The 19,014-nt window shown below is 35.2% G+C and overlaps 1 protein-coding gene and 1 long non-coding RNA gene across 3 annotated transcripts; both read right to left on the bottom strand.

The window, feature by feature from the left end:
• Positions 1-13,684: 13,684 nt before the first annotated feature.
• Positions 13,685-18,016, bottom strand: LOC111519811. Its single transcript, XR_006953978.1, has 3 exons — positions 17,894-18,016; positions 14,362-14,420; positions 13,685-14,288 (listed from the first exon to the last, which is right to left on the bottom strand). It is a non-coding gene; the product is annotated as an uncharacterized LOC111519811 (long non-coding RNA).
• On the bottom strand, positions 15,130-16,867 carry LOC26528907 (kelch-like protein 6). 2 transcript variants are annotated; one of them, XM_047010141.1, is made up of 2 exons: positions 15,926-16,867; positions 15,130-15,846 (listed from the first exon to the last, which is right to left on the bottom strand). In XM_047010141.1, the coding sequence occupies exons 1-2, from the start codon at positions 16,789-16,791 to the stop codon at positions 15,609-15,611; spliced, it is 1,104 nt and encodes a 367-aa protein (XP_046866097.1). In that variant the 5' UTR covers positions 16,792-16,867; the 3' UTR covers positions 15,130-15,608. The 2 variants fall into 2 exon arrangements, with proteins under 2 accessions (XP_046866097.1, XP_023037624.1); XM_023181856.2 differs by having other exon boundaries at positions 15,130-15,873; positions 15,926-16,866.
• Positions 18,017-19,014: the final 998 nt, after the last annotated feature.

The raw sequence follows: 19,014 nt of genomic DNA, 5'->3' as shown, positions 1-19,014 counted from the left end.
GAACTTTCTCTTATATCAGTTCCATATCAACTAAAATCCTTTAACTCCTTTTAATTAAAGTTTAACTGCAACAAAACCTTTGATATAATGTATGAAGTAGACATTTAGATGTTTAATTTCACGTTTTCAATCTGTATTGATTGAGATTTATAACTTAATTAGCTATATCTAACGAGATGATATGTCAGCAGAAAAGTAGGCAACATAAAAAACAGAAATGCTCAAGGCCATTTGTCATGTGTGTGTTCTTGTTTTGAGCCTTGTTAACAATCGATTGGGTATGTTTTTTGGCCAACTTACAGAAAAACGAAAACCCTGAAATAACAAATAAGCCTCATGTTTCATGGCCTACGCCAATGCCAACCATAACCACGCCCACTCCATATCCATGGCCATGCCTCAATCTGAAGCATAATAAATCAAGCAGCAAAATGATTTGCTATGATTCATTGCATTCGGAGTATGTGAACGGAATTCATACCACAAAATGTTCAAATATCTCAATTCGCTACAATTTGTTTTTTTTTTCTCACATTTTGGCCATGTATTGTATTAATCCAAGGTATTGTGTTGACCTAACTTACCTATCCATTTAACCTTTTCATTTATCAATGCCGCAAATGACAAGACAATCCAAACAAACACAAGCACACACACACACACACACACAATCACACATATAAATACAAACAAACATTAATTTAATTTGCCCATTTCAAATGCTGTGGAGACACTTTTCGGTTCCATCACGAAATCATCAAACATCAAACAATGACCTTAACTCTGGTCTGGTCCTTCTATATCTTCATTCAGAGAAAATCAACGTTGCTGCCTGTTTGTTGTTTGTCTTCTTGTCTGTTGTGTTGTGTTTTGTTTTGTGTGTGTGCTGACATTTATCTTGATCGACCTCAGTGACACATTTTGCACCGCACAAAATTCAATTTGCTTTATTGATAACACACACACACACTCACACTTATACACTAATAAATACACACAATGGCAATAGTTAGGTTTAAAAAATAATGGTTGATTTGATCTATGAAAACGAATTTTATATGCACTTTAAAATAATAGTCAAAATTGTGCATTTTTTCAAAATAGTTTCATTTCTTACCCTCTAAAGTGCTCAAAATAATTAAAAATACAACTTTGTGTACCTTCCGCTAATCCATCTAAATAAAGAGAATTGAATAGAAATAAATTTTTAATAAAACAAGCAAGAAATGTATAATAATTATCTCAGCTTCCCGCAGGATTTTTAGGTTGTCCCTTACAAACTTTAGGTTAGGAGTTGTTTGAGACCATCATCATCCTGATGTCTTAAAGGACTTACGAGATATGCGCTACCTTTTTTTTTTGGCAAAAAAGAGTTTTAACTTGTTCCTTCTGCAGGACTTTCCAGGTGTCGAAAATACGGGTGTTAATCAACGAAGATTGCAACCTTGTAAAAGAAACACAGAATAGTTATAATATATTTAGAACATTCCTAAAATATCCTATTAAAGTATTTGAATTTGATAATATTCATACGATTTCCTTTATTTCTTTTCGGCATGGAATAGAGATTAAAAGATCCTTGTCTGGTGCATTGGTTTAACTTGGTTTATGTATCCAAACAAAATAACTTTAATGATAGACACACAATTTGTAGTTTTTATTTTTTAACTCGACTCAACTCACTTTTAGTGCACCAAGAATATGAGTGCTCAATATCGAAATAAATGACTAATCTGATTACCTCTCAACTTGATTCGATTGGCTTTGATTGACCAAAGACTATCAAGATTGTATTTTCTATATCTACAAATAGGAATTAATTTTGATTTGATTGTGTAACCATGATAAGAGTCAAGTGTACATACCAAGTCAAGTTCGAAAAAGATTAGATTATCCATATAGAGATAATTTTTAGCTATAAATATTTTTGTACTTTTTTCTAAAGGCGCAATCCTAAAAGCTCCTGGGAAGAGTATCTATGGCTATATATACATACATATATCAAAATGTGTGTGCATTTTTTTTGTTTTTCAGTGAAAGAAAAAAATGTTGAAATATTTTCCATTTTTTTTCCTTGTTATTTCGTTTTTTCTTATTGTCCTTTGGCCATATTGTGGTCAGCCAATATATATCAAAGAGCCTTTTGTGATAATTTATGGCTCGCTGAGGTATTTTCATCATTTACAGCTGCCAGGACATATGGATGAAACAGAGAATTACTAGATAATTCCAATAAAATAGTTGTTCTTTTTTTGTTGTTGCAATTCATCAGTTCATTTTGGTTGAACTTGTTTGCACAAAAGGCTTCCTTTTTCTTCATTGGCCGACAGTATATAATGTAATTTCTCATTTCGTTGGAGAAATTAAACAGTTAAAGGATTTCACAATTGTTGCAACAGTTGAAAGGATGCCGAGAGGATGGCGCTGTGTCTATGTAGCCGCCGGCGGCTAGTCACGTTCTTGTCCTCGTCAGCGTTTGTGTCTGGACCTAGGACCAGCGGCTAGAGTTGGAGCTAACGCTGGTTGGAGTTGGCTGGAGTTGGTATACTGATACTACAGCGAGGTGGTCCTGGCAAAACCGCAGACGATGACGCTAGGCAAATTGTTGTTGGGCCAACGCAAAGTTTATATAATTTTTTTTCTTGTCGTCGTGTTTGGTTTTTTGGGTGTAGAATGGTGATCTACATGGCCCCCGTTTTTGACTTTGTTGATTAAAACAAATTGTGCGCTGCAGACAAAGAGAATAAACATGAAAAGAGTTAGGTGGAGATTGCGAATGATATGCGGGGAGTAGGTTGGAGATTGTGGGCAGACTTTAAGCGGCTTCTTGCAAAAGTTTTTTCCAACTAACCAATAAAAGAATGGGGTAGACAAGGAATTGCAATTTTCATACATTTTTAATGTGATCTCTCGGAGCACCAGAAGTATTTTTCTATCAGCTTTGATATGGGTAGAGAGGAGAATGTTTCTAAAGCAATCTCCTTAGAGTTGTGCCTTTGGGCTCAATTATAGGTTTGTCTTCGTAGCATCATTCTATATACATACGTACATACAGTTAGTTGAATTTTGTGTGCAACTGTACTTGATGGACAAGTTAATTACATTTGTGTTGAATTCAGTTGATTATTGCAATCGGATTTGATGCCTTTTTGGCCCTGTAAAACATTTTGTTTTGGCAAATTTGCTGGCAATTGTCATAACTTTAATGCAATTAACCCTTGCGTAGCATATCCTTGTCAGTTTGCTTATCGGCAAGATGATAGAGGAAAGCCAAAGAGAAAGAGAGAAAGAGAGAGAGAGGGAGAGAGGGAGAGAATGGAGAAGTGAAGAGAAAGAGTAAATACAGCCATAGAGTAAACCTAAATATTTAATTAGGATTATAACGAAGCGAGCTTATCGCGAAAGGGCGGCATCAAAAAGCGACGACGACAACGACTACGACGAATGTCAAAGACTGTGTCCTGCGGGCAGAAATGCTTCCTGCTGCCAGGATAACAGGATAATACAACAAGTACAAGTGTGTGTGTGTGTGTGTGTGTGTATATATGCCTGGCGTTTCACTTTTCGTTGACTTAATTTAATTAATTTCCTAGCCCAAAGGGTCCATTCGGTTGCTGCTATCCTGCCTGGCCTGTCAGTTTTCTGTCTTCTCTTCACTTTTTTCCTGTTTTCCCCCCTTTTCTGTAACAACGTGTATGCATGTATGTGTGTGTGTGTGGGTATATTATGCATGAGGCTTTATTTGCTGTTGCGTATACGTCACGTTGCAGCCAAACAAACTTAGTCCTTATGTGCCTATCGATATACGATTTCTATATATATGTATACACCTATACATACATAAATGAATGGGCATGCCTTTAAAGCCATCAAGTCAAGGGCTGCAGCATCAGGACTTTGTGTGTGTGTGTAATATGCTGTAAATAATGAAAATCCAATTTTATCATATTTTTTTCTTTTCTTACTACACTTACCTTAGTTTGGCATATTACGCATTAGAACTTTTGACCTTCTTTTGTGACATTTTTATTTTTCTTAAAGACTTGCACAGTAAAACAATGTTTGGAAATTGGTAAGAGTATTACGAATTTGTGTTAAACATGTCCAATTCTTTTCCTTTAACTTTTTTTCTTGGGCCATGTTGTCTGGTTTGCCATTTTTGCTCGTCTACGTTTTCTTTTTGGTTTTCTTGAGATTTCATTTCGTTTCACTTTTGCTGCTTTTCTCTGTTGTGGAAATAATCAAGTAATGAAACTTTACCCAATTGGAAAAGTAAAGGAATATTGTCTACCTGCCTTTATTTTTATTTCTTTTTTGGGTAAGAAATTATGCAAAAAGTAACAAGCTTTTCATCAATATTAATGCGAAATGTGATTAAAAATCAAAATGAAAAAAACCGAGACACGGACAGACTATTCGGACTATATACATATATGGGGGTGGATTCGAAAAAGCAATGCAAAGATCCCACTTAGTTAGTCCACAAGAAGCAGCCGGCAATCAAATTAAACTTGAAGTGATTTTCAATTGGAAATTCTTGTGACGTGACGAGGAGCTGCTACTCCTGTTCCTCCTGCTACTGTTGGGTAGACCGCAACACACTTAAGTGTATTCAAATTAAACTGACGCAGACCAACAATCAGCAATGGCAAGAGTCACTACAACAGACAATGGTTTTGGCTTCTCTCTGTCACTCTTTTGCCCGAGTTGCCTACCAACTACCCAACGCCCCCCTTGGGCGTAGATTTTAGTGGACATTTTGTCTGGTAATACGATTGTTGTTGTTGTTGTTGTTGTTGTTATTGTTGTGTCTATCTGGCTTGTCTATCTACATGTTTAGTTGTACAGCAAATGGTTAGAATGGTTAGCTGTCAGCAATTGTGTATATTGTCCACACTCCTCCCACACAGAGCGGCATCTCGTCCTTTCGGCAACATTTAGCGCCTGTGCAAAGGGATACGCGGTTTTTGAGCCCGTGCCCGTGCCCGTACCCATGCCAGTGTCCTGACGTTGATTAGATTGTCTGATACTTTAATAGGATTGTGAAAGCAGACACACACAAAGACATACACACACCCATTCAGACTCATTCACACTCACGCACTTACATACATACTTAGTTCAACTTTGTTTTATGTTTTGTGGTCGGTCGATTGTGCTTTTAAAGTTTTTCTTCATTTCGATTTGCACAAGGAGTTTGCAATGTTTAAACAGGACACCTGTTGATTATATTAAGCAAAGCGCTAGTACCAACATTTTTAACAAATTGCCCGAAACAACAATAAACAAATTGAATTTGGTTTATATTTGGGAGCTAAATGCCATGTCTAGCATTGATTAATCATAGGTTAGGATTACTTTCATATTCACTTTTTAGCTCGTCCGTGCTCTTTAGGAATTTTTTATAAAAATAAAAGACTCACATTCATTTTAAAAATTCAGAAATTAGCAAAGTTTATTAGAAATACTTATGTATGTACAGGTATATGTTTTGTTTACAACTAATTCATTTCAATTTTAACAAAACAAAGAGATAACAAATACAAACAAACAAGAGATAACAAATACAATTTTTTTGTTGAAAATATAAACAAATACTATTTTCTTAGCTTTTCGCACTGACTTGATCAAATTTAGGTTTATTTTCCTTTTCCGAATATATCACAATTGATAACCACTCCGTATTGAGTTCTTCGAGAGATATGACCCGGTGCAGTTATGCTTTCCGTCGTCTCAGTGTATGGATTTCCATTCTTATCTGTCTTAGTTATTGTTTTTCGTTTTACCTTTTGTGGAGTCTCAATAGATCCACTTTCGTAGCAAAAGAATCCACATTTTGGCAATTCTACATTTATATGTTTGTAGAAACCATCGGATTCCTCGAGTTCATCATCAGAAGTATCTAATTTTCTTAACTGGTTTTGCGGTATTATACTCATAACTGTTAGTTAAAGGTATTAATGTTTTCTTTGTGGGCAACGGACTTGTTTTGGTCAAGAGCTTTGTAATGTAGCTATATATATTGTCTTTATTGCTGACAATTGAAAGGTACAAAAAATAGAATATGGGCTTTTTTCTAATCTAATCATAAATTCTTATATATGTATATATACATATATTGCAGTTTCGATGTATTGCATTTTTTACATTGTATAAGCTCCCTAAGGTTCTGCACACGATAAGAAAAAAGTACTAAGATAATTGTTTATTCTAGACATACAAAATTTATGTCTCTCTCTTAAATTTACAAATTGCAGGAAATGACGCATTTCATTTAAATGACTATTGAAAGGTCTGCTCTGATATTAATCAATGTAAAATATAAATATTGTTTCCATAGACAAGACTTTCCCGCATTATGCCACACAGAAAGGTATAATTTAGATTAGTATTGATGGGTGTATTAAACCCAGCGTAAAAATAGAAATGGAAAAACATTTGTGTTCGTTTTGTACTCACTGTTATAGCATTCACACGGTGAAGGTCGAGAAGGAATTATTATAGTGACTCATTCTTTATACAAACGTATGTACTAGAGGTGGAGAAACATCGACGTTTGATACTATCGATCAAAGTGGTCATATAAAGATTATAGTTAAGTTGATAGTTTATAACTATATCCTATACTTTAATAATAATATAAAGATTACAAATAAAAGGCAGCAGTTTTAAAAATAATTTTTCTTCATCATTCGTCTAAAATGGTTTGGTTTTTGTTAATACACATTAACATGTCGACCACATTTGGCTTGAGGCGCGTTCCACGGTCCTTGCCAACTTGCAGGGTGCTTGTTCTTTCCAAATTGTGATTTTTCTTATCTATATGTGGGAGTAAAAACATAAAAACACATTGATAGTCATTAAAAAACGTCGATGATTTTTTCCACTTCTAGTATGTATGTAGGTCTAGTTTATAAATGAACGGAAACAACATTCATGCAGTATAAAGTATTTTAAGCAAAAATTATTTACCAAATTTTGAGCAAAGGCTTTTCAAAAGATATAAAAAGATATATGAAAAAGAGAAGGATTTTGACCATTTGTATTGCGGTTTAGATTATAAATTTAATGCCTAAACTTATGACAAAAACATCGATGTTTGAACCACAGTGCATTTGTCCGAAATTGAAATATATAATTTATGTAGGCGTTAGTTTTATATGTGCATTCCATCAATGCTTAAAGCGACATTGTAATAATTTTAAAAACTCTAACCAACTTAATAAAGATTAGAAAAACTACATCTGATATTTTAATAAATTATCGCATTTTATCAGGTGAAACCTTTGTTTTTATGTGTCATTCAAACTTAGTAAGTCGTCAATGTGATTTAAGGTTGAAAGTCTGCAAGTGAGAAACAGGATATAAAGATATATGGAATACATACCAATATAGTATATGCAATATTAGGTATTTAATATTATTATATTTACAATTTAATCAATAATCTAGGAGCAAACCATATTTAAGTAGCTTAAATGATTAAAATTTGCAGTGGGTTCGATATCAATACACTCTCACTTTCAGTTGTCAATTGTACATACTTGTAATTTCTATGTATCCAACAAATAAACAGTTAAAAGGCTTATAAATTACACACAAAGTGTACATAGACTAGCTAGCAACATGACAGACCATAGACTTTTAGACATTTTAGGTGGCTGGGCTGGAAGGACCAGGAAAATCTGTATTAAAATCGCATTATATACGCCTCACTTGACAGGGCAGCAGGCAATAGGAGCTAGAGAAGGACGAAAAGTTGAGCTTCAGGAAAAGAAAGAAAATTTCTACCAAATGTACTGTCAGTTCAGAATGTGTTTTTTTTTTTTTTTTTGGGTGGGGCATCCAAGTTTATAAACCAAACTGATTGTGAGTGGGTGACTATGCACTGAACTGAGGTTTCCCCCACTGTTGGGTGTTTGGTGTTTGGTGGTGTTGGTGCTGGCGGTTCGTTTGCCTGCGAGCATTAACCTCAAAATGCATTTGCAGCTGCCATTGCTGTTGCCATTGCCGTTGTGTTGTGGTCTGGGCAAGAGACGGGATCTAGAAGGAGTTGGAGCCATTGGGGTAACTGCTGCATTTCAGGTCCTGACTGGCTACTGGTAAGTGCCAGTAAAAATGAAAAGTTGCTCGTTGGATCAGGAGTAGCAGAGCAAAGGCAGCAGAAGCAGCAATTGTGGTTTCTAATTGTTTGGGGTATTTTACACTAACAATTGACCGCAACTATGCGCTGTAATTTCAAACTTTTACTCAACAACAATAACAACAAAAGCAACTACAAAATAACAAAGGAAAAGAAAATTGTATATTAGATTGGATAGATACAAAGATGGTTGGCTGGCAATCAATAAATTATTTACATAGTTCATTAACTCAAATTATTGACCAAATTAAGTAAAAATACTTTGGTTTTGTAAATTTTTAAAAAAACTCTTTACTTCATATGAAGACTTTTAGTAAAAAAAAATCCACAAGTGCAACATATAATTCGAAAGCATAAATATGAGTACATTATGTGTAGGGCATCACACAATCATTAAGAAGATAGTAAAGCAAGAAAAAGCACCCATTGCGGTGCTTCACCCGCAGATAAGCCAATGAGATCATCACCCATAGCGTCTTGATTCTATTCAAATTATAAGGGGAACTCCCTTGAATTTCTGTAGATTATTTAAGAGAAATGCCGCAGACCATTTCGCTCAGTTCTAAACGAATCATGCATCTGCTGTGTTGTGTTATACTCTGTGCCATTTTATTTGTGGCAGGAATATGTGAAGCCCGAGTTATAATGCCGCATCCACGACCGCCACCACCACCCGGAGTATATTGGAATCCCTTTGATATGAAGCCATCTCCCTTTAATCCTGGAGCGCCACGATTTTGAATAAACGTTGAAATTAACTGCATACATATATGCGTATTTATGTTTTATTACATTCGGTTCATTACCACTTGGTTCAAGGCCCAATCTTAATTTTCCACCAGTCAGACAGGGGAAAAAACAGTCGAACTGAATAATGCGTTGCTTTAGTTCACACAAAAAGCATAAAGAATTCTTTATTCTTGTCAGCAATGAATATCGTATGTGCCAGATAAACGAATAATATTAGGGATAAAATAATGTATTTCCCATAGGTAAGCATTCAAGGCACAAAAGCTAAAAGAAGTAACAGAATTTTCGAATCAACTAGTGAAGAGATATTCTGCTATGTAGAGCTTATGTGATGTGTTTTTATACCATACACCCATAGGGTGAAATGGTATATTAAAGTCGCCAAAATGTATGTAACAGGCAGAAGGAAGCATCTGCGAACCCACAAAGTATATATATTCTTGATCAGGATCAACAACCGAGTCGATCTAGCCATGTCCGTCTGTCCGTCCGTCCGTCCGTCTGTCCGTCTCGCCGTCTGTCCGTATGAACACCTAGATCTCGGAGACTGTAAGAGCTAGAGCCACCAAATTTGGTATGTAGACTCGTGTAGTATGTAGAGTGATCAAGTTTATTTCAAATTTTTGCCACGCCCCTTTCCGCCCCCGCAATTTAAAAAAAAGCGTTTATCTCAAAAACTATTCCAGCTAGAGACACCATATTTGGTATGTATATTCGCTTAAATTTAATACTAATAACTAGCAAAATACCAAATTTGATCAAAATCGGACAAAAAACAGTCGAGTTATGCATATAAACGTTTTTCCATAAGGCCGGAGTTGGCCGTTGGCTGGTGGGGGCGCTAGGGTGCTCGTATGATTGAGTGAGCGAGATACTAAGATATGCTTGTAAGAAGCATGTGAAAATGTATTTGTTTAATAAAGTTGAAATATTTGCTTTACTGGTGTATGGTATACTTAAGTCGGCGAGACCACTTACTTACTTCATTTAAATACATATCTGCTAAATATTAAACAGTTTAAAAGAAAAAGACATAGATTTTAAATGAACAGGGACATTTTTCGACATATTATCTCGAATCGGCCAGAGTTACGGGTAAACTAATTGTCAAAGTACTAAATTAAAGTATCCTAAATTATCTAAACTTAAGTATGTTTGTTTATACGAGTATTGTTAATTCAGTTTACCGTTCAGTGGAATTGTCAACTGTACTCCGCTGTCCTGGTCATAAATGGTGCTCTAAAAACTGTTTGCATGGGCATCACCATAAGATAAGATAAATTGGGACGATAAGATTAATATGGAGTATAAAACGTTACCATCTTAATATGAACTTTCTTAAAGAAATTGACATTTAAAGAAGGTAATTCTAATTCAGTTCATTCAATACAGTTCCAATTCAATGGACGACGATAGTGCAAAATTCCTATTGATGGCAAGCGTTATGCCTATGCCGTTGCCCTTGATAGCTTTAGCAAGAGTCCATGAGAGACGAGAATTTCAAGGAGGAACAAGAAAAACAACTGAGGTTATTGAAAAAAAAAACAAGGACAAAAATGGAGAAGAGTTTGTCAGCGAAATAATAACAACAGTAACTGAAACTGAAATTCGGCCAACAACAATGGAAATGACATCAGATTGTAATTTAATGTAATTTCCCCTGAAAAATAAATTCCAAACTAAAAAATTGATTTCGAAGAGAAATAATAATAACAAAATTTTATTTTTATTGTTTTCTTTTTGTATTTATTTATGTGTCTATAAACACGGCTTATGGTTGACGATATTTGAAAACAACTCGTATGAAAATTTTAATTACAAAATATTTAAAATCAACAAAATATAGCCAGCGAATCGAAAAAACATGGTTTGCTGTGTAAATTGTAAATTCATAACTAATCACAAAAGCATCTGAGAGCCTGTTGATTACTGTCAATTGGAATCCATTTGATATGAAGCCATTTTCCTTAAGTCCTCGAGAGCCAAAATGGTGAATAAAATGAGTGAATGGTAACATATATATACCTATGCATACCTATATGCGGATGAGCAAATAGTCAAGATATTTAAACGTAAATGTGTTTAATAGTATTATAGATCTTGTTTGCAGTTCATAAGGAGGGCCATAAAAACAACTTACTAGGAAAAAAAAAAACATTTGTCCCGATAAGATAAAATGATATGATTAGATTAAGGTGGTAAAATGGGGTATAAAACGTTCTCTTCTTGATACGCCATTTTCATAAGCAAATTGATCATTAGACGAGTGTTTTCCAATTCGTTAAAAAAGAAAGTTGCATTGCAATGGATATTGTTAAAAAAAATACTGATGATGTTGGAATCCTTACGGATGCTCAGATGTTGAATTTAATGTCTACAGCGAAATTGGATATAAAACAAAAAACTGAAAAAATATCAACAACCACTACAGAGGTCATTGAAAAAGACGGCGAAAAAAGGAACATTACAACTGAAACAGAAATTGGACCGACGAACACGGAAGTGAACGTTCAATGTACTTTGCTGTAAACTCACCCAAAAATATGAATTTGAAAGTTAAATAAAAAATACATATTTCGTTTTTGAATTGTGTTTTCTTTTTTCGGCTATTACCAGAAATAAGAAAAGTAAACTGATTTCATTTTCCCTTTAATGCAACTTGCGTGTATAAAACTTATTAAAAAACCAGAGGGCCGGGGCTAACTTCGACCGCGTCGAAGTTTGTATACCCTTGCAATTTTTTTGGTAACTCTTTCCTTACCTTTATAGCCATCAAAGTGGAAAAACGTTTAAGCTAAAAGGGCTAATGTGTCCGAAAGAACGGCCTACAATCTTAGCATAGGAAATAACGAAGATATTGATCAAAGTCACTGTTTTCCACCGATTGTTCCTATGGGAGCTATATGATATAGTAACCCGATCTTTATCAAATTCGGCATAGTCATTAACAGATATATTAAACTAACAAATGTTTAATTTGAAAGCAATCGCGTCAAAAGTAACGAAGTTATTAAAGGAAGTCACTGTTTTCGAAAGATCGTTCCTATGGGAGCTATATGATATAGTCACCCGATCTTGATCAAATTTGGCATAGTCGTTTATATGACTAATTAACTCACCAATATTAAATTTCATGATAATAGCTCAGAAAATAACGAAGTTATTAAGAAAAGTCACAGTTCGTGACTTTGCCATTTGTATAGGAGCTATATGATATAGTGATCCGATCCGGCTGAATCCGAGATATACAACGCCTGCAGTATATACAAGCCTACATGCAAAAATTCAGCTCTGTAGCTCTTACGGTATAGGAGGAGTTTGCGTTGATCCAGACGGACGGACGGACGGAGGGACATGGCTATTTGAACTCGTCTCGTCGTGCTGATCAAGAATATATATACTTTATATGGTCGGAGATGCTTCCTTCTATGCGTTGCACACTTTTGACCAAAATTAATATACCCTTTTTGCAAGGGTATAAAAAAGAGAGAGAGATCGGCAATTCAAGTATATTAATATAATTTAGTATATACAACTTATCTATTGAGGCAAAAGTTAAGTACATTAAATTTCTGTCATTTTACTATCGTAAAGTGCAACTCAAAAATAATCTCTCTCCACACTCTTATATTCCAAAGTGCATTATGGATGACTATATATACCGATCGAGTGCACCCGCATCTTATCGCTTTCTTGTCCTTAACAGTATCGCATAAGAGGGAGATGAAAGGGAAAGAGGTAAAGGAAAACAGACTGAACTCTTTTAATTTTTGTGGAAAATGAATTGATCTATATAGGGAAATTCCCTGTAATTATCTGCAATTTTTTCATTTTTTAAGAGGAATGCTAAAGATGAATTCATCCAATTGTAAATCTAAAATCTGTCTCAGCAAAAAAATGTAATTAAACCACATTTGCAATTATTATTTCTCATGGTTTATTAGCACTTTACTGACTTCGCATAAGACCCAAACTAAATTATTATTCACTCCCACCAGTCAGGCAGGGACTACAGGCTTCAGGCAAAAGTGTCAACCGGGTAAAAAATATATTAAAGTGGTTTTTAATCATTTCTTTTTTCTGCCGTACTGGTAAAATGTGTAAGACTGTATGTGATGGAAATAAATTACATTGCATAAATCCTGTGAATGTGAAATCGAGCTTAGGAGATAGCTCGCTGAGGATGGGGAAACGAGGGAAATACAGTTTATTAAAAAAGAGCGGAACAAGCCCGAAAAAAAAAAATTGAAATAAAAAATGCGTTGCCCTAGCCCACACATAAAGCAGTATTGTGTGCTAGACACATTCCTACAAACACATATACACATGTACATACATATGTATACATTCATGTATACTATGCATGTGTTTACACTGCAATAAATGATAATATTTTTATTCAGAGTTGGATTATCATACGTTTATTGGATATATTGGTTAACTTTAACTCCGTGACCATTACATCTTATTCTTAGTTCTTAATTTAGCTTCCATGTATGATAACGTATACGCATAGTATGCCAGCGAACTAACAACATTAAGAATAATAATCCAATTATGTTTATAGGAAAGCTTAAAAAGTAAGCAAACATTCAAAATAGTTTTCGTCGTATCGGCTGTTGATGCTGATTATGAGTCATTTGAAATTTTGTTCTTCTCAGATTGGTTTACTTATTACCTTTTACTACATATTTCGTGATTGCATTTGTCATCATTTTCCACATACCACAACAACACGAAATGGAAACTGATAGCAAATCTAATACATATTAAAAAAAAATCACATTTGTATAACTTTTATGTTCACAAAATATTTATTTATTCCATTCACATTAAAATACATTCCACTTCAGCTCTGTCTGGCCAATCACAAGATTCCTCGATCGATCTCCTTTACGACATTTTGTCCTCTGCTATTTTCACCCATTCTTATAAAACGTTGCTCTCTTCGCCGAGTTCTTCCATTAGATTCTGCTCGGACGCCTATTCTCGTATTTGAAAGCATCATTATAATATCACTGATTCCTTCCTCGAAAGGTTCTACATCCTGCGATCTGTCTCCATATCTTTGTATACTCATTTTTTCAGCGTTGATTGGTCTTACTGACACTTTTTTCGATTGGAACACAATTGAGCAAAAGTTAAATTACGAATGAAACCTGGTGCCAAATCGAACTTATATTTCAATACGAGCTTTTAAAAGTTTCATCTTATCAGTGGTTGATCGAGAGCACGGCAAAAGCGGTAGAGAGACCCTACCCTATGAAGAAGTGACTCAATTTGTTAGGCTTTAAGTCAATGAAAATACTTAGTTGATCAAGGTATTGGTTCATTCTTGACGGCAACCTTTAATTATTAAAATGTATCAAACGTAACTGATCTTAAAAATTGAAATCTACAAAAAAAAAACGTTCCAAAAACACATTTAAAATTTCTTCATTAAAAGGCGTCAAGCAAAATCTACATACTTATATGTATTTATTTTATTTTGGGCAACAATCCGAGCTTGTATTATCCTTGTATTATCCTAAAAAATAAATATGATGGATCAATTTTTTTTTTTTTGCCAGTGTACAATATCTAACCATGCTTAATGCAGATTTATGAATTTAATAAGAGCTCCCACACAAGCCGCAAAGTGTTGAACACATTAAGACCACGACAATGATGATGATGATATGATGGCGACGCTATAACCTTTTCTTTTATCATTTGTAGCTGTCTTTGTAGAGAAGTTCGTGTATGTTAATTATGCAAATGTTTATAAATTTAGTTATTATTTTGGTGAAAACAACCAAAAATCATCAACTGCATCTTCATCATTGTTATCATCAAGTTAGGAACAAGTGCAATCTCGTTCCATGAACTTTTCAGAAAAACCAAAAAAGAAAAGAAAGGAAAGGAAATAGCAAACATTTTCAATTTGCCAGCCACGTCAGGTGTACCAGGTGGGGGGGGGGGGCGAAAGGGTAGGGATTGCTTGGTGTATGCACTGTAAGCTTAAAAGCAGAGCCGCGAGCATGGAAACCAAAAACAAGGAGACGTGGCTTGATGACGACAACAGGAACGACGACATCGTCGACGACTAGGATGATGTTGGCTATGTGGTTCCACCTGATGAGGAAATTGTTTTCAAAATTAACAAAAAAGAAAAATACAACGACACGCCAGATAGAGAGAGATAGAGAGAGTCGTGTCTGAGGTTTGTGAATTCTGCTGAAAAAAAAAACAAATGATTAGTGCAAATGCGCCAACAAAAAACGTTTTAATGCAAGTCTTTGAAATTTCGGTGTTGAATAAATACAAAATAGGCAGAAACAGAACTTTTAAGGCCAGTGTTGGATAACGACTGTGATCCAGTGTGCGTTTATATATATTAATTACCTTTATAAAACAAAAAAAAAACCGCCACAAACTTCTAGAATCACCCTCTGGGAAATGCGTAAAACTTGCGTTAAATTCACCATAAGTGAAAATAGCGTAAGCATAATAGCAACAACAAGAACAACATACAACACATGGCCGTGTAATGTAAATTTGTTGTAACTGGAACAACCTGATCATCATCATCATCATCATAGCATCACAGTTTTCTGTTTGGATGGCTGGCTGGCTGGTAGGTTGGCTGGATAATGGGTAATGGGAAATGGGAAATGGGAAATTTTCTTAGCTCCACCTGCTCCAACAGTTTTGCATTTCAGCTCTCGTCAACTCGTCAGCAGGGCTTGTAGCCATTCTCAAGGTCCTGTGGTTGCAGTTTGCGCCAAGCATACGGTTCAAGAGTTTGCAATATGGCTAAATAGCGTAGAAATGCCTTGTAATAGAATTCAGATTGCGATTCATTTGGTTCAGCCTTGTGATGCAATGCCAGATCATGACAGATGAATTTACGTGGCACAGGTGGTTGCAATTTGAAAATACCAAAGATCTGACTAAAAATATGTGTCCCATCGCTGTAGTACGTCAATGTTTGTGCAAAACTGTGTAGAAAATGAAGAATTAATTGAAGTTTAGTTTAATGCAAACGCTTACCAGGCATCACTCAGTAAGGAAACGACTTCAGGCAACTCACTGATCAGATTTAGTTCAGGCTCATCAGCTATTGGTGGTGATTGAAGTTGCTTTAGAAAGTTGTATGGCAAAAGTGCCATACGCACTGTCTTCAGGACCGTGGTCACATATTCTTTACGTGCTGGCCAATCGTGTGTTAGCCAACGAATGGCTGAAAAATATACTTCCTTTTCGGTATTTACGGCCAGTTCATCGGATTTAAGAAGGGCACAAACATTTTCCAACGGCAGAGAGATAAACTCCCGACTGGCCACGAAAGTGAGAAAGAAACATTTGATGCGGTGCATCATCAGCGTGTCGAGATCCATCAATCTGCCCAGCAATAGAGCCTTGTGGGCCACAAGAAAAGCCTGATCCTCATAGAAAAGATTAGGTTTATCCAACCAATACCAGACTAACTGCACTAGCTCATCGATATTTAGAAATTTGGCTACCGCAAGTATTTCCACAAGTAGTGATTGCTCTAGATCCGTTCTACCGTCTAGCATCCATTTGTAAGCCTGTTGAAAACCCTTTGCGGGTACCTGATCAGCGGGAAGTTCTAGTTTACCACTCTCTTTGGCCAACTGAACTATATCTGTGTAAACAGATAGCAGCAGGCGGTGACATGGGAACTCCTCATTGCCAATGCAGACCAGTAAATCGGGATGTTCATTACAAGCCCAGAACTCTGAAACTTCCTCTATTACCGTGTGTTTCTTCTCAAAATCCATTGAGATATCATTAACAATTAAATGACTGCCTTCAGTAAAGTTATTCAGGCTAATCACAGGTATGCTAGGCTCAAGTGGCAATTCATTATCTTCCCTTGTCTTGCTTTGGCTCATCGCAAATGGACTAAAAATTTTGATTATGCTAAAATTTATTACAATTTCTGATGAGAGTAGATTAGCCTACCTAGTTATTTGGATTATCTAATTATGTTTTTGCTCTCTCTCTTTGTCTCACTTTCACAGTTACTTCTTTATTTCATTGTATTAAATTTAATTCATTTCATTCTTCTATATACTCATTTATTAATCAGTTTCTTGTTGAAACATAAAAGTATGTTTTACTTCTTGATATTTATTTGCTTTTTCAGATTTTGCTCTCAACACTTAGCTAAACTAATTGAGTGAGTGCGTAGACATATTCACACATTCAAATAATATCAAAGGATATTGTCAAAAAAAAGAACAATTCGCCGTTTTATTCAACTCTATTCAATATCTTTTAGTTTCATCCTTAGCTTCTGGCCAATTAGAAGCACAATGCGCTCTCAAATTATGCAACACGGCGCGACAAATTCAATTTGCTATGGCTTTTTCCCCAAACTCCCAGTAAAAGTAAACACGTGACCAACAAACAACAAAAGCATACGAAAAGAGTATGGGCAGAGAAGGAGAGAGAGAAAGAGAAAGGACACGTTGTGTTCAAAAATCCCTGGAGAAATTAGTTTGATTTATGTTGAGTTTCCGGTGCAAATAAATTGCCAAGTTTACAGAACTTTGGGGCCCAATGCAGACGCATAATTGATTATGCGAGAGGCGTACAAACATACAAAATGATGGGGACACTCCATAGTGACACAGAGACAGACAGCCAGATAGACAGTCAGTTGAGTAAAAGCAGAGGGTGAGAATGAGTGTGATGATGAGAACTTGACTTGACAAGTTAGTCATCAAATTGACACTTGATTTCTGATTAACTTAATACTTGCATACATTATTTGCCACTAGACTTGAATTAATAAAAAAAAAAATGAAATTACACTTGACCTAAGGCAGGGGAAATTAAATCCGCCTTACCGAATAGGGCCTAGGCGATAAGATAATACATAAAAATAACGTCATCTAACTAACGCAATGATAACGCAAAATGTATGAAATGTTCTAAGCTTATTTAAGGGGTTTCCCCGATTATCAATTTGTTCTTATTTTCAGTTCTTACGTATGTATATGTGTCGTCAAATTGATTTGCTTATCTCTTCAGGTTGATGTCAGCTCCCATTGTCTTAGAAAGATTGTCAAGTTTTTGCTTTATATGTATATGTTGGCGTTTCTATGTATTTATATATTTTTTGGCATACATAGCAACAAAGCAACGTTTTCTCGCTGAAAAATAAAAAGTGAAACGAAATATAGAAAATAAATTGCATAAGCCGCAAAAAAATTATTGAACAATAAATGTTTCTTACTTTTAAAAATCTTCTTTGGCGAAAATTTCAAAATATTCCGCCTTCAGTGATTTAAAATGACGCAGTAACTGACTTTTCATTGAAATTACAATTGTTCTTTGCATTTTGTGAGCCTTGGACCTCTCTCGATTGAAGTAAAATAAAATTAATAAAAGTTTTCTTTCGGCTTATATACCTTTACCCTATCTATGAAAGAGTGAAACGACCATATGTCTTGGGACCCTGCATATAGTTCGATTTCGCTCATTAAAGCCTTCTGCAATGCCTATATAATTATGCCTTGCCGGCACTACATTTCTAAAAGAAATAAATGAATTTCATTGTAGCAGTTTGAACTAAAATGAAAGTTACGGTGAATTTTTAGTGATTTCCCTTGATTTCCGAGTAAAGTTCAACACCGTCTTATCAGGAAGCTTATCAGTTATCAGGCCGGTGTTTTTGTTTTGTTTATTTTTTGCATATATTCTGGTAAAAGTTAAACGTTAAAGCGAGTAAAGTGCAGCCGTTTAGTTCTGAAAGACTATAATCCAGTTGCGCGGAATATGTCCGACGAAAGCAGGAATGAACATCCCCACAATGATCGAGAGCGGTTTATCCCAGAACTCTATAGACTAGCTCGCAGATCGTTTCCAAGAATACCAAGGCATCTTTTTGAGCACTTTCAACCGGATTCTCTACGTCCACGTCAAAGGAATGTCAAACAATTAACAACGTTTCAAAAGAAAAATAGGAACTTGAGATAAATGGATTTAATTAAATGATTGTATCACATTTAAATAAATTTGTAATAAACTACAATCTGAGGATACTACGGACAAAAATTCGTTTGTTTTCAATCTCTCATATGAACAGTTCAAACTTGATGGTGAATTAC

The sequence above is a fragment of the Drosophila willistoni genome (assembly GCF_018902025.1).
Source record: "Drosophila willistoni isolate 14030-0811.24 chromosome 2L unlocalized genomic scaffold, UCI_dwil_1.1 Seg196, whole genome shotgun sequence".
Taxonomy (NCBI): domain Eukaryota; kingdom Metazoa; phylum Arthropoda; class Insecta; order Diptera; family Drosophilidae; genus Drosophila; species Drosophila willistoni.
This window is presented reverse-complemented; position numbering and strand designations above follow the sequence as displayed.